General features: G+C 38.7%; 1 protein-coding gene and 2 pseudogenes across 2 annotated transcripts in view; all 3 read right to left on the bottom strand.

Moving 5' to 3' along the window:
* The window catches only part of CNGB3 (cyclic nucleotide gated channel subunit beta 3), a 160684-nt gene that overhangs the window by 64322 nt on the left and 73848 nt on the right, over positions 1-22514 (bottom strand). Inside the window, exons 7-10 of the mRNA XM_001083646.5 lie at positions 13647-13697; positions 7413-7499; positions 5289-5353; positions 4434-4556 (exon numbers count right to left, since the gene is read on the bottom strand). Of these exons, the coding sequence (XP_001083646.3) occupies positions 4434-4556; positions 5289-5353; positions 7413-7499; positions 13647-13697 (326 nt within the window). The remainder of the gene's footprint in view (positions 1-4433; positions 4557-5288; positions 5354-7412; positions 7500-13646; positions 13698-22514) is intronic.
* Positions 17012-19958, bottom strand: LOC100426603 (golgin subfamily A member 2-like; annotated as a pseudogene). The gene is made up of 2 exons (XR_001446752.3): positions 17566-19958; positions 17012-17483 (listed from the first exon to the last, which is right to left on the bottom strand). The product of XR_001446752.3 is annotated as a golgin subfamily A member 2-like (transcript).
* On the bottom strand, positions 20000-21419 carry LOC106999836 (ubiquitin-conjugating enzyme E2 Q2-like; annotated as a pseudogene).

The raw sequence follows: 22514 nt of genomic DNA on the forward strand, positions 1-22514 counted from the left end.
TCCTTTTGGAATAACATTTGCATTCTTTGTCAAATTTTACAGTCTAAAGAAGGATGTCATTTGCTCAATATAAATAAAAATGCCTTCTATTGAAATGAATAGAAACTGCTGTTCTGATGAGAATTAATGGAATAATAATAAACGACTTATTTTAAATGTTCACAGTGTTCCATTTTTGCCCCACAGTCTGCTGCGTAATTCTAACTAGGGCAAAATTTGCAAATCCAAAGGCCTAATAAGCAACCTTCAATTTATAGGTCACCAGGACCATCACAAGGGTTAAGTTAAAAAAATACTTTAGGTAATTATTGCAAAAACTTGGCTTACAAGATCAAAGGGTAATATGAAGCAATAGAAGGATAAGTTGATGTTAAAAAAAACTGTTAGGATTAGTATATGAATAACTGACATATGCAAATTATCTAAAAAGATAAGTAAAGAAGCTACTTTTAAAAGCATTTTCATTGCAAAGGTGGCAACCTGTGTCCCTGACGGTTGGTAATAGGATTGCTGGAGCTTTGGTTTTGAGTGAGAATGCTTCAGTCTAAATGAGCACAGCAGACTTGATGGGTTAATATTTATAGTCAGAGAATGTGACTTGTATGATAACAAGGCTGTGGAATTTATTGAAACTAGTTTTGGGCCTAGAAAATGATCACTTTTAGTAGTTTTTCTGTGAGTGATTAAGAAAAATGAGCAGTTTCTTATCCTTGGGTGCAAGATTCTATTTGTACCCATGAAATCAAGCTTGTTATTTGGGTTATCATATCTTTTATATGTTTATTGTTTTTGGTTACTTGACCTGTCAATAGTTATGTTTGGTGTCTCACACTTTGATGATATATTGGCCAATTTCTCCTCCTCCTATCAATTTTTGCTTTATGATTTTCTTTGAATGATTGTAAGTATTTTATTGGGTGCATACACATTTAAAATGGGAATATCCTGATGGTAGTAAATAAAATTTATAGAGGCCATTGGTTTGGACTAAACTCCTGCACTAGGCCAAACAGACCAAACCCAAATGGAATGACTCATGCTGAAGTTCTATGTCACCAAACTGAAACTAAGTTGTTTATCTGCCATTCTAAGAAATCAGGAGAGAGAGAAAGAGAGATAGCTAAATCCCCAAACAAGCCAGTTTTATCCAGCATGGTAAGGAAGTCCCCTCTACTTTAACCTTTACAAGGAAAGTAACTTTGAAATGACCAATCCATTTTTGTTCTTTGTTTATGCTTTCTTCAGCCCCTTTCTGCCTATGAAGCCAACTTCTTTTGCTCAGCTCATCAGAACATTCGTTCTATTTTATAGAATTGAGGTGTTGCCTGATTCTAGAATTGCAAATAAAAGCCAATTAAAATAGTTAAAATAAATTTGTTGTAATTTTGTCTTTTGACAATCGTGAATCAAAATTTTATCATTAAATGGTGACCTTTTTCTCTAAAATGTCTTTTGTTTTAAAGCTTTTTCTGACTAATTTTAATTGACAATCCCTGTTAGCATGTGAGTTTAGTTCACATTAATTTACTGCACATATTTGTCAGAGGTATTTGAACCAGAGTGACTCCATCTTGAAAAGGGGCTGGGTAAAATAAGACTGTGACCTATTGGGCTGCCTTCCCAGGAGGTTAAGCATTCTAAGTCACAGGATGAAATAGGAGGTTGGCACACGATACAGGTAACAGAGACCTTGCTGATAAATTAGGTTTCAATAAAGAAGCTGGCCCAAATCCACCACAACCAAGATGGCGATGAAAGTGAACTCTTGTCACCCTCATTGCTCATTATATGCTAATTATAATTCATTAGCATGCTAAAAGACACTCCCACCAGTACCATGACAGTTTACAAATGCCATGGCAATGTCCAGAAGTTTCCCCGTATAGTCTGAAAAGGGGAAGAACCCTCAATTCTGGGAATTGCCCAGCCCTTTCCCTGAAAACTCATGAATAATCCACTTCTTGTTTAGCATATAATCAAGAAACAATTACAGGTATTCTTAGTCAAGCGGTCCATGCCACTCCTCTGCCTATGCAGTATTTATTTTTTTATTTCTTTACTTTCTTAATAAATTTGCTTTCACTTTATTCCATGGACTTGCCCCAAATTCTTTCTTGCACAAGGTCCAAGAACCCTCTCTTGGGGTCTGGATCAGGACCCCTTTCTGGTAACATACTGATCTATTTTAAATTGTCCTTATTATCTTATGTTGTGTCTTCTATTGTCCTGCCTTTCCTATACTTCTCCCCAAAAGTGCCACTCCTTATCTTTGTGTCTTTTTTTGGATTGGTTTGCTTTTTAAATTTCCATATTCATTTTTTCCGCTTACCGATTTAGAAGTTATTCTCTCCATTTCTGTTCTTTAGTGGTTACTCACACTCATTTCCTACCGTACTCCAGGTTTGGTACATACGTTTGTGTTTTAGCCTTTGGAGATACTTCTTACTTTCTAGGGAACTCAGCAATCATTGAAAACTGTTGTAATTGTATTCATCTAGAAACTTATAATAAATAATTATAATAAGTAACAACAAAATTACAACAGGTAATTTATCTTGTATTTTAGAGAGAGTATTTTGGCTATCTGGTTTATAATGTAGCTGGAATTAGAAATCTAAAACACTAGCACACTTGAAGTTTCTTATGGGCTGAAGCTGAGATTTCTTTCTTCTTGTTACAATGCAGATTTGGCCGTTCCTTTCTTTTTTCCTTACTCTCCCTCTCTCTATCTGCCTTTATATACCTAATATATTTTCTACTATTATATACTTAACACTGAGCTTGACACTGGGAACAAGATATAGTCCCTAGAAACTCCACAGAGAGGCATCTAGGTATAAAAAGAGAAACAGCTTCACTTTCTTGAAGGCATTCTTATGCAATCCTGTATTATTTTGCTAATTTGAAAAAAACAGTTATCAGTCACAGTCATCTAATGATGTTGGATTACATACTCACTTTGAGGCAATTTTAATATAGTTGGTATTTTAGTCAATTTTTATACAAATTAGTTGTTTATATCAAAGTAAATCATTCACATTCTAAAGGGAATTATTTATCTAGTAAATTTTCTGGAAATAGAGTATCTGTATATGTGTGTTTCCCAATCAGTGGTCCTTCTGACTTTAAATTCTTTAAAATTGGTTCTGGTTGTTATAATCCCTTATGCACATCCAACTCACTCTAGGTAGTGTGTAATTTTGTAAGTTATTTTCCCTCTCTTTGCTCTATCCTATAATTGCTCTCCATCCCAAGGCTGCAGTGAGTTGCCCTTCAAAGTAATGCTGGGATCTGCTTTTTTTCCAATTTGGATATTGCCTTATTATATGTTCAATGTCATTTCACTGGAGCAGAAAGTTAGTGAAGTCAACTTTATGCTAGGTCTTTGTATCTTACCAAAAGGAAATTTCACTATTAAATAACCCAGTTGCCATTCCCAAGTCCTGATTCTACTGCTCTAAATTTTTCAGATGATCTTTTTTATTTCTGGGACACTTGCATACCTAATTATCAAGTTTAATTTATGATCCTTGTTAGTCTCTAAGTGTTTAATTGAGTTAGTGGTTATAGCTGACTCATAAACCCATAAAACCCTTCACTGGTAAACTAATTAGCCACTGCACCTGCCCTCTAAATAATTAACATTGTTCATTACTAACAATCAGCATTGGAGTTATTAAAAGTTATCTTACTGCTCAGTTGTCTAATGTAGAGGCTTTCAAACTTTTTTGATCATGATCCAGAGTAAAAAATGCATTTCACAGGTTAACTCAGGATACACACACACACACACACACACACTCCCTTACTATCAGACAGATTCTGATATGTTCTATTCTATTCTCCTCTATTCTCTTTCACTTAAAAACGAACTGACTTACTAAAGAGGTTTTTCAGCTTAAAAATTTTTTTATTTGGACAAATTCATGGGGTACTGGTCCAATTTTGTTACACGTATATAATGCATAGTGATCAAGTCAGGGTGTTTAGGGTGTTTGTTAGCCGAGTACAATACAGGTTTTGAAACTATAGTCACCCTACTCTGTTGCAAACATTGAATACATTCTTACTATATGTTTGTATCCTTTAATCCACTTTTTATGTGCTCCTCTCTCCACCACCCACCCCTCCCAGTCTCTGTTATCTTTCCACTCTCTGTCTCTATGTGATCAAAATTTTTAGCTCCCACATATATGTGAGAACATGTGATATTTATCGTTTTGGATCTGGCTTATTTCACTAAGATAGTGACCTTCAGTCCCATCCATTTTGGTGCAAATGACTTGGTTTTATCCTTTTTTATGGTCAAATAGTATTTACCAGTCATTGAATGGGTTATGACAGCTTCAAAAACACTGGCTCTCATAAATTCATGCAATGAAACAGAATGTTAAAAATAATCAATAAAGGTTTTTTTCAACATTAGAACTTACTTGTTTCCTTCCCCATCATACACCCATCTAGTAGTGCCAATTCCTTCATAGTTTGAAGCCCAGTAATAAACACAGGCATTAATGTGCAGAATAAACAGCAAGTATCCGGTTGTTCGAATAACTCTGTCAGAGAGAATAGATAGAAAGTAAGAATCCATGTTTTTTCTGGAATACAGGCTATTTTAACACTTTCTTTTCCTTAAAGTCTCCAGTGAACCCCTTGCTTTGGATTTGTGAACTGTTAACTCTCATTAGTACAGTATAAAGTGATGGTACCATTGCATGTTTTCCGATGGCAATGTCTTGACTGGGATTGACAGAGTGTAGGGAAAAACACAAATAACAACAACAACAACAACAAACCGAAAGACATGCCTCAAGGGTCACCTCTTCAGTTTAAGTCCCATAAAATACACTATGCTGATTTAACTAGATGTCTCTGAAAAGCTCATGAGACTTTATGCTATGATGAATGGCAACTAGAGGTTTTGGTGCAAGTCAAATTTAGAACAACAAACGAATGAAATTCAGATTAGGAATGAATTATCACGAGAAAGGTTTAAAGTCAACTTGCAAAAGAGTATGTTTTTCTGTACTTGTTTTGACAGAAGCAGATAATAAGTCTTATTTTCTTAGTCCAGTACTCTTCTAAAATCTGATATGATTTTCATACTTTTATTTCACTTAAAATACCCACATCTGTTCTAGAACATAGTCCTATATTTTATGTAGCCAGAGCTGAAATTATACCCTTTTTTTTTTTGAAGAGGGAGGTCATATCCCTGCCAAATTCTGTCTAAAATGCTGCACCATTGCTTTTTCCCCTTCCCCCAAGTATACTGAGTTATACTTTACCTGTAAATATATGCTTTGTCCATTATAGACTCCAGGTGATGATTAAATTCAAAAAATGAAGTATACTGTATAGAAAAGCAAAAGAAATCCAAAAGCATGTTAGTCCTAAATATATATATTTAAATAAAACTATATGAAATAGATTTTATTCATTACTGAAAATAATTTTATTCATATGTCTTTAAAAAAAAAAAAAAAAACAAGACCCTGTTCAGTGGTATTTTCCTCTGGGCAGTACATTTTATAGCATGATATCACACTTCCAGAGCTTCTTGCTTTATGTTATTGCTACCCTCTAGTTATAGTCTTACTTTTAATGTTTGTTGAAAATGAAACTTAAAAAACATTTTTTTCCTTTTCCTTTTGTAAGCATGTAGTAGAACTCTATATTTCCCAACAATTAAAATCACACTCTCCAAAAACATACATAAAAGAGGAAAAGTGTAATGTGTTACAGTTATAAATAGATGTTAAGTCTTATTGCTCAACACTAGCATTATTTTTCAGTGAATTGCATTAAATGTGTATTTGTTTAAAGAAAATTTAAACTTCAGTAAGTATTAGCATTGGCTGTTCTTGACAGTATTCAAAGATACAATGAGTTTATGTGCATCTAATACAAGCAGAGTTACTATTTCCCTCAAGGCTTTTTCCTGCTTACTTCTACTTTTATCTCAACCTTTTCTACCTGCATGCACTCCTACCCCCTACTTCCTCTTTTATTTCTATAGGCAGTAAAGTATGGAATCCAGAGCCAAATGCCAGTCCTATCTCTGCCACTTACTACTGTGTAACCATGGAAAAGTCTCTTGCTATTTCTCTGCCTTGGTTTTCTCATCTGTAAAATGAGGTCAATAAGAAAAGATGCCCCCCAAAAGGGTTGTGTGCATATGTAAGTTAATATATTTAATATGCTTCAAATCATAGACTCTTACAGATAGGAGGGACCACAGAGATTACTTAGTTCAAAATTTTGCCCAACGTGGACATGACTGCAATAGAACATTTAGAATTAAAAATAGTGTAGGTAATAGTAATGACTATTTAATTAGAAATATACACAAAGGATTTGTTTTTCCAGAGTTCATAAGTAGGAAAAAACGTCTTCGAACACTCAGATTATGATACTTTATATGTGTGGTAATTTGTTTATTGTGCTCTTAAAACAATTTTGCACAAAGGCATGATTTCAAATTTAGCTTAAGTGTTCACTAAAAAGAAAATGTATATTCATTTGTTTTTTATAATTTGGAGACAGATAGATAATAAATATTTATCCTAGAGAATTGTGCATTAAGATGACACCCTTATAAATAAGTGAAATGGCCGGGCGCGGTGGCTCAAGCCTGTAATCCCAGCACTTTGGGAGGCCGAGACGGGTGGATCACGAGGTCAGGAGATCGAGACCATCCTGGCTAACACGGTGAAACCCCGTCTCTACTAAGAAATACAAAAAACTAGCCGGGCGAGGTGGCGGGCGCCTGTAGTCCCAGCTACTCAGGAGGCTGAGGCCGGAGAATGGCGTGAACCCGGGAGGCAGAGCTTGCAGTGAGCTGAGATCCGGCCACTGCACTCCAGCCTGGGCTACAGAGCGAGACTCCGTCTCAAAAAAAAAAAATAAATAAAAATAAAAAAATAAAAATAAATAAATAAGTGAAATGAGTGGACTACGGGGCTTTGAAAAGAAGATTAATGTTAACTGTCAGGATCTCCTATATTTAAATATCTAATGGATAGAGAGGGCTTTTGGACATTTTAGGGTTACAGAGATGGGGAATGAAGAGTTGGCACTTTATAAGCTTTTATCATAATGCCAGATAAACTCCTAAATCTATAGAAACCTGATTATTTCTGAAAATTGGTTATCTCCAAGCAGGTACCTTCTGAAATTTCCATGTGAGATATAAAATAAAAACCAGGAGCAACTTTCACCAGTAGACATTTTGTTCTTCTTTCATTAAAAAAACATAGCATTGATGAGGGCAGAAAGATGGAGAAGAGTTTGGGAAAAATCAAGAATATTGGTAATTTCAAGATACTTTAAATTGTTTTGAGATTTCCATTATAAGGAAATGGAAATATTTCCATTATAAGGGAAAAGACAATTAAATATAGTTATCTTACCTTTAACATCCTGTTTGCTCTAAATATTGGATTAAACCCGAAGAAGAGGTAGCAAACATCAAATGGTATTATTGATGCGACATCCAACTGTTGAAAGAACACATTCAAAAATATGTAGTGTTTACATGCCTTTCTGGGAATGGATGGATTTACATTGATGTCTGTAAAAGTTGACCAGTCACAGTGCATTATTTGTTGTTTAATCCAAAACTGCTTTCAATGAACTATGCATGGGGCTTTTTAAGGCATATTAGCACCATGAAAACTATTCTGTAGCCTCCTTCCACTATATTTCATTTCCACCACCATGCATCTGATCTCTCCTTAGGCACTGCATTTACTGGGATTTTTATTGAGCTGTCACATATACAATGGGCATAGTTGCTAATGTTAAAATACGTTTGAATAGTGTTTCTAACATGGGGCTCTTGGACTAAAAATCAAGTCCATTCTTGATTTTATTTGAAAGCATTGAACTTTCATTGCAGCATTATATTTTTATGTTTCAGCCAATTCTCCAGTGTTCAGAGTTGATTATATTGTGGTTCATTTAGGCTCTTCAATGCTTTCTACTCTTGTCTACTTTGAACCATTTTGCTACCAATAAACTGCTTTAAAAGTATCTATCAGAGCCTGTGCAGGCTGAGAGAGGAGAGAAAAGAAATCAATAATGATTGCAATTAATCAGCAGCTCTGATGGGAGGAGGTGTTGAAAGTACTATTATAGCTAAGAAATTTTTAAAAATTGTCATGTATTAAAATTATTTTGATCTTCTGTTAAACTGGTCATTATGAAATGACAATGTCATACTTCATACTTTCTTGATGGCAACAACAATACGAAATTCTTTTATGTAAAATAATTATTCATTTTTAGTAAATTTTACATGGTCTTAATAGGGTATATTTAAAAACTTTAAGACATCTTAAGACAATTAAGAGCAGTTAAGAACATATTGTAAGGCCACACGTATAAAATAGAGAGTTGAGGAAGTCCTAGCCAGAGGATAATCAAGAAAGAGAAAGAAATAAAGGGCATTCACATCAAAAAAGAGGAAATCAAACTATCACTGTTCACTGATGATATGATCGTATACCTAGAAAACCCTAAAGACATCTCCAAAAGACTCCTAGATCTCATAAACAAGTTCAATAAAGTCTCAGATTATGAAATCAATGTACACAAACCAGTAACACTGCAATACACATACAAAAATGACCAAGCTGAGAAGCAAATCAGGAACTCAATCCCTTTACAACTGTAAAACAACAACAACAACAATAACAAATCCCTAGGAATATACTTAACCAAGGAGGTGAAAGATCCCTACGAAGAGAACTACAAAACACTGCTGAGAGAAATCATAGATGACACAAACAAACAGAAACACATCTGATGCTTATGGATTGGGAGAATCAATATTGTAAAAATGTCCATACTGCCAAAAGCAATCTACAGATTCAATGCAATTCCCATCAAAATACCAACATTATTTTTCACAGAATCAGAGAAAACAATTCTAAAATTCACATGAAACTAAAAAAGAGCCCTTACAGCCTAGGCAACCCTAAGCAAAACGAGCAAATCTGAAGGCATTATACTACCAGACTTCAAGTCTATAGTTAGCAAAACAGCATAGTACTGGTATAAAAGTAGGTACATAGACCAACGGAATGGAATACAGAACCCAGAAATAAAGCCAAATACTGATAGCCAACTGGTATTGAACAAAGCACACAAAAACTTAAGTTAGGGAAAGGACATCTTGTTTTTTAAGTGGTGCTAGCAAAACTGGCAAGCCACATGTAGAAGAGTGAAACTAGATCCCTATCTCTCACTTTATACAGAAATCAACTCAAGATAAATCAAAGCCTTAAATATAAGATCTGAAACCATAAAAATTGTAGAAGATAACCTTGGAAAAATTCTTCTGGACATTGGCCTAGGCAAAGAATTTATGACTAAAGCCCCAAAAGCAAATGCAACGAAAATAAATAAATGGGACCTGATTAAAAACGTTTCTTCACGTAAAAAGAAATAATCATCAGAATAAACAGACAACTCACAGAATGGGAGGAAATATTTGCAAACTATGCATCAGACAAAGGACTAGTATCCAGAATCTACAAGGAACTCAAATCAGCAAGAAAAAACAAATAATCTCATCAAAAAGTAGACAAATGCCATGAATAGACATTTTTCAAAAGAAGTTATACAAATAGCCAAAAAACATGAAAAAAATGCCACCCCCAATTGCATCATATCATCAAACCTCATTGATTTTATTGTACAGGTACTGATCTTTGTAACAAGTTAAGAAGTGTACAGAACAGTACTTAAAATAATGTATTTAAAATAAAAAAGCAGGCACACTGTAGACCTGTCTAGTGCTACTATAAAACCTATAGTTTTTGGCTCGAATGATGATTTTTTTACTTGCTTTCTATTCAGTTGCTCAACTCCCCTCTCAACTCCTCTATGATGACAGTCATTAGTCATTAGCCATTTTAATATAAACACATTGGCACAGATTTGTGTAGCTCTACCATTTGATCCAGCAATCCCAGTACTGGGTATCTACACAAAGGAAAAGGAGTCAGTACATGAAAAAGACACATGCATATATAGGTTTATTTCAGCCCAATTCATAATTGCAGAAAATATGGAACTAACTGATCTTTGTAACAAGATGTCTACAGAACAGTAATTAAAATAATGTATTAAAAATAAAAAAGCAGACACACTGTTGACCTGTCTAGTGACCTGTCTAGTCAATAAGGATATGCAAATTAAAACCACAATGAGATACCACCTTATTCCTGAAAGAATGGCCATTATTAAAAAGTCAAAAAACAATAGATGTTGGCATGGATGTGGTAAAAGGGGAGCGCATATACACTGCTGCTGGGAATGTAAATTAGTAAAACTTCTATGGAAAACACTATGGACATTCCTTAAACAACTAAAAGTAGATCTACTATTCGATCCAGCAATCCCACTACTGGGAATCTACCCAAAGGAAAAGGAGTCAGTACATGAATAAGACACATGCACGTGTAGGTTTATTTCAGCCCAATTCATAATTTCAGAAATATGAAACTAACCTAAGTGGCCATTGAACAATGAGTGGATAAAGAAAATGTGGTATATGTACACCACGGAATAATATTTAGACATCGAAAGGAATCAATGTCTTTTGCAGCAACTTGGATGGAGCTGGAGGCCATTATTCTAAGTGAAGTAATTCAGGAATGGAAAACCCAACACTAAATGTTCTCACTTATAAGTGGGAGCTAAGCTCTCAGAATGCAAAGGCATACAGAGTGATATAATGGACTTTGAAGTCCAGAAGTGGGGATGGGCTTGGAGTGGGACAAAAAAAACTGCATATTAGATACAACGTACACTACTCTGGTGATGGGTGCACTGAAATCTCATAATTTACCACTATATAATTAATCCATGTAACCAAAAACCACTTGTACCCCAAAAGCATAGAGTTGAGATAATTAATTGCCTAACAATTTCAAAGCCTGCTGCTACTGAACAAGAATAGAACTTCTGGTTTGAATTAACCAGATTAGCTATTAAAAACAAATTACTTACTAAAAGTATTAGTTTAGAAATTACATCATATCCTCAAACCTCATTGATTTTACTGTATAAGTATCGATCTTTGTAACAAGTTAGGTGTACAGAACAGTAATTAAAATAATGTATTTAAAATAAAAAAGCAGGCACATGATTGACCTATCTATTGCTACTCTAAAACCTATAGTTTTTGGCTCAAATCATAACGATCTTTTTGCTTGCTTTCTATTCAATTGCTCAACTCCCCTCTCAAATTCTCTCTGCAGACAGTCATTAATCATTAGCCATTTTAATATTAACACATTGGCACAGATTTGTGTAGCCAGAGATAATTTATTTCTCATTGAACTATAGAAAATTGATTGAAGTATTGACTAACACTAAACTCTGTGCAAGACAATTTGCAAAGCATGTTGGGGTTGAAATAGGAATAAGATATTGTTTCTATTCACAAGAAGTTAACAAGCTAATAGTGGAATGGCCAACTTCAAAAATACAGTCATGTGTCACTTAACAACAGGGATATATTCTGAGAAATGCATTGTTAGGTGATTTCATCGTGTGAATATCATAGTATGTACTTACAGAAACCTAGATGTATTGTCTACTACACACATAGGTGGTATGGTATAGACATATAAGCCTAAGCTTCCAGGCTACAAGCCTAGGAGCATGTTACTGTACAGCATGCTCTGTATATTACAGTATATTATTGTATGTTATTGTACAGCATGTTACTGTACTGAGTACTGTAGGGAATTATAACACAATGGTAAATATCTTTGTATCTAAACACATCTAAACATTGAAAACGTACAGTTAAAAATGTGATATGAAAGATAAAAATGGTACACTTGTATAGGATACTTACCATGAATGGAGCTTGCAGGACTGGAACTTGCTCTGGCTGAGTCAATGAGTGAGTAGTGAGTGACTGAAGGCCTAGGACATTACCGTACACTAGTGTATACTTTATGAACACTGTAGACTTAGGCTACACTAAATTTGTTTAACAGTTTTTTCTTTAATAATAAAGTAACCTTAGCTCACTATAGCTATTTTACTTCATAAGCTTTTGAATTTTTGAAAACTTTTTACTCTTTTGTAATAACACTTAACTTAAAACACTCATTGTACAGCTGTACAAAAGAATTTTCATTATATGTTTATTACATAAGCTTTTTTCTATTTTTAAATGTTTTTATTTTTACTTTTAAGCTTTTTTGTTAAAAACTAAGACCCGAGCACACAAATTAGCCTAGGCCTACACAGAGTCAGGATCATCAATATCACTGTCTTCCACATCCATATCTGGCCCCACTGGAAGGTCTTCAGGCTCCATAACATGGGTGGAGCTGTCATCTCCTATAATAACAATGCCTTCTTATGGAATACCTCCTGAAAGACTTGCCTGAGTCTCTTTTACAATTAACTTTAAAACAATTCATAGGAGTACAATCTAAAATAACAATAAAGAGTATGGTATAGTAAATACATAAGCTAGTAACTTAGTTGTTTATTACCATTATCCCCAATATTATGTACCATACATATTTGTATGTACTATACTTTTGTGTGACTGGCAGCCCAGTAGTTTTGTTTACACCAGCATCGCTGCAAACAGGTGAATAACACATTGCACTGTAATGTTATGATGGCTATGATGTCACTAGGCAATAGGAATTTTTCAGCTCCCTTATAATCTTATGGGACCTTCACCATATACATGGTCTGTCATTGACCAAAATGTCATTATGCTAACACAAATTAAATATATAAATTAATTTAGCCCTTATTCAAACTCCGGAAAGTAAGAGTTTGGAATAAGCTTTATGGGATTACAAAAGTATTCATCCACTTCGCAGAATTCATCAAAGCAGCACAGAGATCTTTTATGAATATGCCTAAGTATGTGGCAATTTTTAATAAAGAAAATTAGTTGGAGATTTTTTAAAAAGCCAATTGAAAGGGATGTTAATCATTGTAGATTTCCAACAGGGATAGTTTGAGACCTAAACCCAGATTTGTATTTTTAAACAAACTGTGAGGCCACTAAAGAATTGTCTTTGAAGTGGGGGGCTAGAGTTCACTCCAATTGGGTAAACCGAAATAACCCCGACCTCTGCCTATTTCTCAGAGTTAGAGAACAAAGTACTTAGAAAACAATTATGGGCAATAAAACATATGTTTTAGAAAAGAAGGTTCCATGTTATCTAAACAATTGCCTCTCTTCTATTAATAATTTTTATTTTGAATACATGAGAACAAGAAAGAAGCAGGAGTAGAAACAATTTTGCAAACCTTTACAACATCATGCTACATGAATTGGGGGCTAGAATTTTGCAGACAAGGCAAAGTATACAACGAACCCATATTCCTTTATTGATGTGTAAATTAGAATTCAAATGTGGGCACTAACTTATTTTGGTCTGCTTAATAAGGACTTATATGTGGAATTACCCATTTGCACATACAAGGAAATATATCAGGTAATTATTGAGAGGCAGAAACTTCAGGCTTATCTTTGTCTAATAAAACTTCATATGTATAAACTTTGTTTATAGAAATCCATAGATGGGATTTAAAGTCAAAATGGTAAGAGATTACTTGAGCAATTTTGAAACTGTTTTTGAGTCACCTACCTGAAATTTTGTAGAAGTCCTGTAGTTTTTCCTTAGCTCATTTGGATCCACCTGAAACATATTTGTATTTTCATTAATTTTCACCAATTTCATCAATTTTTTTTCTCACTTTTAAATTTATATTTAGAACTATTTCTCTTGGCTGGTTCCTTTCAATCTCAGCCAATCAATATGCTCCGTATTCTCAGGTTTTAAAACAAATAATGTTTGGTTTTAGTTTTCTTCTTCTTGCTCTATTGTTTGCCACAGTCAAGCTTCTCAAAAGAGTTGCCTACCTGCTTTACTCTATATCCTTCCCTCATATTTATCCTTAACTCATGGCAATTTGGTGGTAATTTGGCTTCTTCCCACTTCTCTCACTTCTTCAAGGCTAACAGTACAAAACCATCAATGACCTCCTAATGATGACACCCGGGGTATCCTTTATGGCACTTAGCATCCTGTTATGGCACTCATCATAATTTGAAATGACACATATATTGCTTGGCTCATTTATTTAAAATTAGTCTACTCCATTAAATGGTAATCTATCTGAGGACAGGTTTGATTTTGCTTAGCAACTATATTTAACTAGTGCCTAGAATATACTAAAAGCCCAGTGAATATTTATTAAATGAATGAAGAAAGAAATGGAGAGATGAATAAAAACCTTTGAAGCATTAAACATTTTTTTGGACAATTTTTTTCCTTGAAACTTTTTCTTTTCAAAGAATCTGTAATGCCACTCTTAGTTTACTTTATTTCTTCACTTCCTACTTTTCAATGTTCTTCTTGGATTCTTGGGCTAGTCATTTAAAAGTCAACATTCCCCAGGATTTAGCTCTCTTCTCTTTTCTCTTCATACTTGCTTCCTGGGAAATCTCACCCACTTTTATAGTTTCAGAGATTACCGTGTGGGTTGATGCTACCAAATCTCTGCTTCCACCTAATATCACTTTCTTGAGCTGTTGGGTAAGCAACTGCCCATTGTCTTCTTCACTTAGCAGATCCACTGCACCAAAACTGAATTCATCATCATTCTACATTGCCCTTGAGCCAAACTGTGCTCCTCCTCCTGCTTCCGAGTATCCTATGAGCACCCTCAACTACACTGCTTAGTGGTCCTACCCTGCGTGGTCTCCCTCAGCCCTCATACAACCAATAGCCAAGTTCTGCTCATTCTTCTTCCGAAAATTTTCTCATGTCCATTCTCTCCTTTCTGGCACTATCTCTGACTTTAGTCTTGTTCCCCTGGAACAATTCTACAGTGGCAGCCAGATGATCTCTAAATCAGATCACTTAAAATCCTCGTTTATGTCAAATCCTGCAACTCCACATGATTTTAAGAAAAAAAAAAAAAAATGAAAGCACCTTTTCAGGGTATACAAAGCTCTACTTTCTGTTTCCCACTCACTTCCTGGAGCATCCCAGGAACAGAACCCCCTCTGTTCAGCAGTTCCTCAAATGCATCATAGTAATGCCTTCGCCCATGCTGTCCCACAGCTCAGAACATGTTTTTCCTTTTTTCTTGTGGAGGAAAAAGGTGCAGGTAACACCAACTCATCCATCAAGATTTGGACTAAGGGTCTTCTCTGTCAGATGGTTTTCTCTGAGCCTTATAGCACCCTGGCCATGCCTTTTCATGACTCACAACACAAAATTCTACCATTTTTCTTTTGCCAGTCTGTCCTAGACACTCTGAGCTATGTAAGAGAGTAGGGTCCAGTCTTTTTCCTCTATTTCCTCAGTTCCTAACACAGTGTCTAACACATAGTAGGTGTTCAATAAATGTGTGACAAGTGGTAGATGACTAGAATGGCATTTGTTAATATTCAGACCTAAAAGAATTAATGTGAATATTGGACTTATATATTTCACTTATATGTAGTAAGGGATTTTCTAAGGGCTCTTAATTAGTTGACCGAAGCATTATAACTTGGACACATGGAAGTAGCATCTTCTAACAATTATCATTCAGGCTGTCTGGAAGTTTTAAACTGCTGTTTGAGCAATGTTAAAGATTGGTTAGTCAACTCCCAAGTTACTCCCCACACTACTGCCTTTTTTGGCTTTAATTTTTACTCATATACACATACTAAATTTTACATAAATATATTAGAAAATATATGACATGCTCATTTAATGATTTTTACTGTGAAACAAAATGGCCTACATAGGTAGACATAGATACAGGTTCAAATAAATAGCCTTATAAATCATGTACCACAAGAGTAAAATCAGTCACTTCCTTCAAAGCTTATATGGGACAGCCAGATAGATATCAAGGGCCAGACAGTTAAGTTAAAATACTACTTCCACCCTGCACCCCGGAAGAATGTTCTTAGCACATTTGTCTGTTTACTTTCAAGGTTGTCAATGATTCTATGATTGAGTAAATGTAAATGCAACTAAAACTTGCTAGATTAAATTAAATGCCATGTAGTGATTTTAAATTCTATCTTCTTTAGAGCAGTAAATCAACTTGGCATCATTAGCCTTACGAGGATCAGCATGCTTACCGGTAACAATTAGGTACTTATTTTTAAAATGTCACCCCACTTAATTCTCTCTCCCTCTTTTAAGCCTCATCATTATGCCACAGACATTTCTTCAGGGGAGGCTTACTTTAGGAAGGATATGCTAATTGCACCTAAATCCTTTTCCAATGGATACTTTTTGAAGAAGATCTACTCAAGTGTTAGTATATTTATGCAGTATTCACCTCTTCTTCCCCCACACCATGGCTAAATCCGTTTATTCCAAAATAAAAAGCAAAATAAACAGAAATTGCATCACCAGGGCACCATGACCCCATCCCTGCCTCCTTTCTCTGTCCCATGCTATCAATAAAGAAGTTTCCGAGCCCCAAATAATTACTAGAACCTCCTCTCCATGTGCCAGCTTCAACCTCCTCTATGTATAGTACAGGGGGTGGCCCTACCCCTGGAATTACAAAATGTTATGCAGATACAATATGTCCACTGGGGAAGGGGAGTCACCCCCAGCAGCCTGTTCTCTCGCGTGTTCTACATTTAGCCCCATTGTCCTGCCTCAGCTGCCTCTCCAAATAAGAAGATGGGAGCCCCTGTGAGGGAAAAGTTGCTTTAGTGAGAGTAAGGCCATCAGGGAGGCCACCAGGCCTCCTCCAAATAAATCAACTCTATGAGCCTCTGGCTCTTAAATAACCACAATAATCATCCAGAAATTAAGGACTCAGCCCGGGCCAAGGTGGCAAAGGGTCTGCACTTGTTTGTCTCCCCACATCACACAGGCGTCTTACCTTGCTACTCTAAAGATAATGGGGTGACTGGGAAGGGGTGGTAAGGACCTAATGGGGACGAGCTTCTGGCCCCACTTCTCCAAGCTTTGCTGACAGTGGCCGGCTTTTAGATGACGGTGATCTTCACCTCATTTCTCGTCAGCACGATAGAAAAATGGAATGCAGGGGTTGCTGCCCAAGCCTGGGTGCTCCTGGGGGTTCTGCATCTCAGGAAGCAGCTGCATAACCTGCTGTGCAGTGGGATTGTCATGGTGAGAACCCTCCCCAGCCTCTCCTTGTGCAGGTTCCACACTGTGGACGAGGCGCATCTTGCAAAGATCACCCTGCTTGTTGGTAGTCCCAAGCTCCTGGGGGAGCTGTGGTGCCTGGAGCGGGCTCATCAGCAGGGTTCTGGGCAGCTGCCAGGAATTTGCCATGCCACTTGTTGTGGTTGCCCACAAGCCGCAACACCAGCTCCTGCAGCTCCAGCAGCTTCACTTTCATCTTCTTCTTGTCCTGGGCCAGCCTGCTCATGTATTCCTTCTGTCGCCACATCTTCAACACTGCCCTCTGGCTCTGGTACAGTGTGATGTACTTTCCTGCCGGAGGATAGGGTTCAGACACTGGGACCCCTCCGACCACAGTGCAGCTCCCCCTGCCATGTCCTGGCCTCCCGCTCACTGATGACGTCTGTCTCTCCAGACAGCTGGATACAGTGACGTTCCAGCTTTTCCATCTGCTCCTTCAGGTCCACCTTCTCCTGCATGAGCTCCATAAAGTGGCTCTGAGGCTTTTCCATGGCCCCCTGGAGGGCCTGGTGGGCCTTCCCACACACAGAATTGTCTCCAGTCCCTGGGGCTAGGGCTGCTGCCTCTGGCTCCTTCTGGACCGAGGCCACCAGGTGAGCCAGACACTTACAGCTCACCCTTTGCTCCTTCAGCTGCCCACGTGGCTGTGCCTGCTCCTCTTCGGCACTGGCTACAGCTGAGTGTAAAAATGCCACCATGGCCTCCTGACTCTCCAGGTCCTCCAGGATGCTCAGCATGAGTGGAGGCATCTCCTCCTTACTGTCCAGTCCATCTCCTTCCCCATGGAGAGCCATGAAGGTCAGCTGGGCCTGTAGCTGCTGCTTCTGCTGGCTGGTGGCTTCCAGGTGCTCCTGGGTCTCCTGCAACTCTTGGCAGGCCATCTCAGCCACCACTTTGCCCTGAGCTTCCTCCTGCTGCAGCTGTTCTATGAGCTGGGTCTGCAGCAGTAACTGCTTGTGGAGCTCCTTCTCAGAGGGCACCTGCTGAAAGGTGGCCACCTGCTGCTGATAGGCCTCCATGTACTGCTGCAGGTGACCCAGGTACTGATCTCACTACTGCTGCAGACTCTGAGCCTCTTGGCTTTTCAGTTCTACCATCTCCTTCAGCTCACCCAGCTTCTTGCCTAGCTCCTTCATGATGTACTGCTCTGACTGCAGTTTGCTGGTGATCTCCATGTTCTCATTTTTCAGCTTCATGAAGCCGCTCTGCAGCTTGGCCATCTGCTCCTTGAGCTCACCATTCTGGGAGACTGCATGATTGATGGTGGCGAGGTCATTCTGCATGGTCTCCAAGGTTTGGGCCTGCGCACCTCTGCCTGCTCCTCCCAGAGCTCAGCCTTCTGCTCCAGCTCCAGCAGTCTCTCCTCCTGCTCTTGGTTCGGGCAACTCAAACCCTCATTGTCTGGCACCTGGGCTTGGAGCTGTCCGGCCAGACCCTCCAGCTCCTCCTGCAGGTGCTCGGCCTCCACTTGTAGCTGCTGCTCCACCTCAGAGGGCCCTGCTGGGGGCTCCAGGAGCAGGGGTTCAGCCATCTGGTTCCTCAGTTCGGCCAAGCTCATCTCCAGCTCCTGTACCTGACTCATGCTGTGCCCCTTCTCCTCCCTCAACCTGTGCACCTGCTCTGACATCAGCTGCATCCTCTGCTACCACATGGTGCTCCCTCCTTTCAGATTTTCAGTATATTGATCTTTCTCTATCTGTAGCTGTTTCAGCAACTCTGTAACCTGCCCCAGGTGTGCTTCCAGTGTGCCTGATCCTCCATGGCCTGCTGTAACTGCTAGTTAGCATTAGGGGGTTCACACTGGCTTGAGGACTGTTGAAGCAGGAGCTTGGCCCTCTCCAGCTTCTTTTGCAGCTCCTCTAAGTTGAGCTGGATCCCTGACTTCTCCGATACTAGGACTCAAGTTTCTCTTCTAGTTCTGAGTTCTGCTGCTTCAGATCCTCATATAACTCCAGCCGGAGGGCATCTCTCTTTTTGGTTAACTCTTTGCTGTACTTGCCCATCATCTTCTGCTGTGTAGAGACAGCAGAGAGAGCCTGCTCCAACTCTCCCACATGCTGCCAGGAATACTGCAGGCGGCTGGCCAGATCCTTTGACTCTCCTTCAAACTACCTGGTAGCACGCTGAGTGTAATACAGGGCTGTCCATAACTCTGCTTTCTTGGACATGAGTATCCCTGTGGTCTGAATTTGAACCTGTAACTACTCCCTTTGGGCTCCCTGCTTTCAATTCCTTGCTTTCTTTTCTTCTTCCAGTTGATCCAGAATTTCTTGGTTCTGTTGTTTCTCCAGATCCTTCAGGTTAGCAGATGATGCAGGGCTCTCCCCATTGACAAAGGATGTAGACTCCGAGGCAAGACCATTGAGCTGTTGGGAGAGTTGCCCTGGGCTCCCGGTCAATGAGAAAGTCTTGGTTTCATCCATGAGGTTGGGACCAATGTTAGCATCATGATTCTGAGGTGCTGCCATGTTAGTGTGACTGGCACCAGGGGAAGAGACACCACCAGCTAACATGGTGTCATGAGCAGACAGTTGTAGGGGAGAAGCGTAGTCTTTGGATGTATCATCAGGTGAATGGCAACCAACAGAAGTGGTTGTCTCAGGGTTGCTGCCATTTTTAATTTTCTTCTTTTTTTGCTCTTGTACCTACACCAGGGTATTTTCTGTGCTGATATTCTCTCAATGTTTTCTTGGCCACAGCCAATTTGCTCTGTAGGGTTTCTTCCGACATCACAGGGCAGGGTGGGAGGCGGGGTTGGGGCCACATCAGCACGATCCTGGCAACCACTGCTAAACACATCCAGTCATCTACCAGGCAGATGTGCAACTGAGCCAGAGGAGAAGTAACCAGGGCCACACTAGAACGCAGAATGGGGCATGGCCTCAATGCTCCAAGCCCATTGGTCGATGAGAAAGATGAAAGGGAAAGGAAGCATGGCCAGGCGGCAGTGTGTCCAGAGGGACCATTTTTCTCATGCATCTGAACAATGGAATTATAGAATTGTTGGGCTCTTGCTAGATTATATTGATTCTTATTTGCTCCAAACTGCACTCTGGCTTTGCCTCTGACTAAGATGGCATTTATTTGCATGATGACCAATTCCATTGTGTAGGCACAGCTACAGCCCTGTTTTGTGAGAAGTTCCATATACAGTGCTCCCCCACCCAATACATACCCTCCTGAGAGAACAGGTAACACCACTCGAACAAATGGAGGATCAAATGGAAAATTATCCTGCTACCCTCCAAAGTCTGTGAATTCCAATACTAAAAACTTGGCAATTCAGTTTAAGGTCCTCTTCACAAGGCCAGTTAGCTCAAGGCAATAACATTCTTCCCAGGCCTCTTAAGAAATACTCCTACCCTAGAAAAGGCCCTTCTTTCTGGTATCAGGAGGCATGGTCCAGAAACACAAATCCAATAGAATTTCAGCCATTTACCTCTCAGATCGTCCCCTCCCTGAAGTTCTACTTTCCTGTTGTGTGTGTGTGTGTGTGTGTGTGTGTGTGTGTGTGTGTGTGTGTGTATTTTGTGTTTTGTTTTCGGCTTTGGTGCTTCATTCGTTCCCCCATATGAACCAGTAGAAATGTAGCCATTAGCAACTTCGGTCAATATATAACAGATTCATACTTTAGGACGACAACCCAGTTGACAACCACAACAGTTTCTTAAAAGATATGTTAAACAAAAAATATTCTATCTTCCTTTTTCTTTTCCGATCTGAAGATCATTGTGCAAAAGACTATCAGGGTCGACCTTCTGCAGTTTAACATGCCAGTCGTGTACTGTCATTTATGAGTTCCACTGAATAAATCCTTTCCAAGCAATATTACTCATGCTTTTGTCAGAAGATAAAAATCATGTAAGAGTTAATTCTCTTTCAGGAAGAAGACAAAAAGTTCCAGCAGACCTGTTTTATAACTCCGTGATCTGTATACGTCCCTGAGCTCTTTCATAAGTCTATCTGAAGCTTGCACTGACCCAAACACCACACCACATTTAAATGGTCTTGCCTTTGAGTCTTCCTAATTTTCTGTAATGTTGCCAAATTTTCTTTTTCAATTCCTTCATCCTCTGACTTTTTCCCACTAGTAAGTTCTTCTTCCTTCATCTTATAGTGATTTAAGTATTTTATATCTCCAACCATCTATTCTTCTTCTGAAGTCACTTCTGTTTTCCCATTCTGACCCATGGGTAGTGGTTGATCTAGCATCTCAAACATGCAGGTCCTTAGGAAGGTTATATAATCTGCAGAGTTCACATATCAACTACTTCAATTACTGACGAAGGTGATTGTTGTTCTTAGTATCTTCTAGACATTCCAGAACTGATGTCAGATTTGGGTTATCAGAGTCCACAAACCGTATTGGTGAAAAAGATGGATAGGATTCTCGGAATCTCTAGGCACAAGAAGAGGCTCAACCCATCATGGGACAGTCTTGGCCTCGTGGTGGCTTGTCCACAGGAGATTCGGCAATGTGTAAATATTCAGGAGACTGGCCCAGGTGCAGGGCTGCGCGGGTGCGCTGCTGTCCCTGTCCCGCCGCCGCCAACTCAGTCCGTGAGGCTGAGCATGGGGTGCCACTGCAGCAATTTGTGAGCCTGTGCCAAGCCGCACACCGCGACCAGTATTCACTTCTTCTGAAAACAATTTATAGAAACTTCATAATTTTACACAGGACAGATGGAAGAAGTATTTTAAAATAATATTACCTGAAATAGTTATAATGCAGATTAATTATTCAAGGAAATAAAATCCTTGAACTGAGATTACCATTCATTCACTCCTTCAAACATTTCTTGAGTGTACTCTAAGTTCCTAGGTTAGATAAAGAAGTGAATCGAATACTGTCCCTACTCTCAAGAAACTTATCCTCAGGTAAGAAAGAGAGATACATAGACAAATAGGAGACAAGAGGGCAAAGTAAAGTGTGTGGACATCCATTCATTTAATTCATTTAACAATCAACTGTGTATTTTCTACATGCCAGACCCCGAGCTAGGTGTCTTATTCAATCTTCATAATAGGTTTATGAGGTGGGTGCTGAGATAGCCGGGTGGGAGGGGGTTGCTGCAGAAACTCCAGCCAGCCTGCCCACTGAGGTGGAACCTTGGAAAGTTTGCTACATTTGCAGTAGGGAGGAGCCTAGCCCCTCCTCTTCCTGCGTGGAACCTGGAATTCGAACAGTGGGCAGGAAGCACTCTAGCAGGGGGCTCTGGCCTTGTGGAGGATCCCTGTTCCCCCCCTTTTTAAACCTTTCCACCTAATAAAACCCTGCTTCGCTCACCTTTCAAACCATCTCCGAGCCTACATTTTCATGGC

Source organism: Macaca mulatta, chromosome 8 (genome assembly GCF_049350105.2).
Source record: "Macaca mulatta isolate MMU2019108-1 chromosome 8, T2T-MMU8v2.0, whole genome shotgun sequence".
NCBI lineage: Eukaryota > Metazoa > Chordata > Mammalia > Primates > Cercopithecidae > Macaca > Macaca mulatta.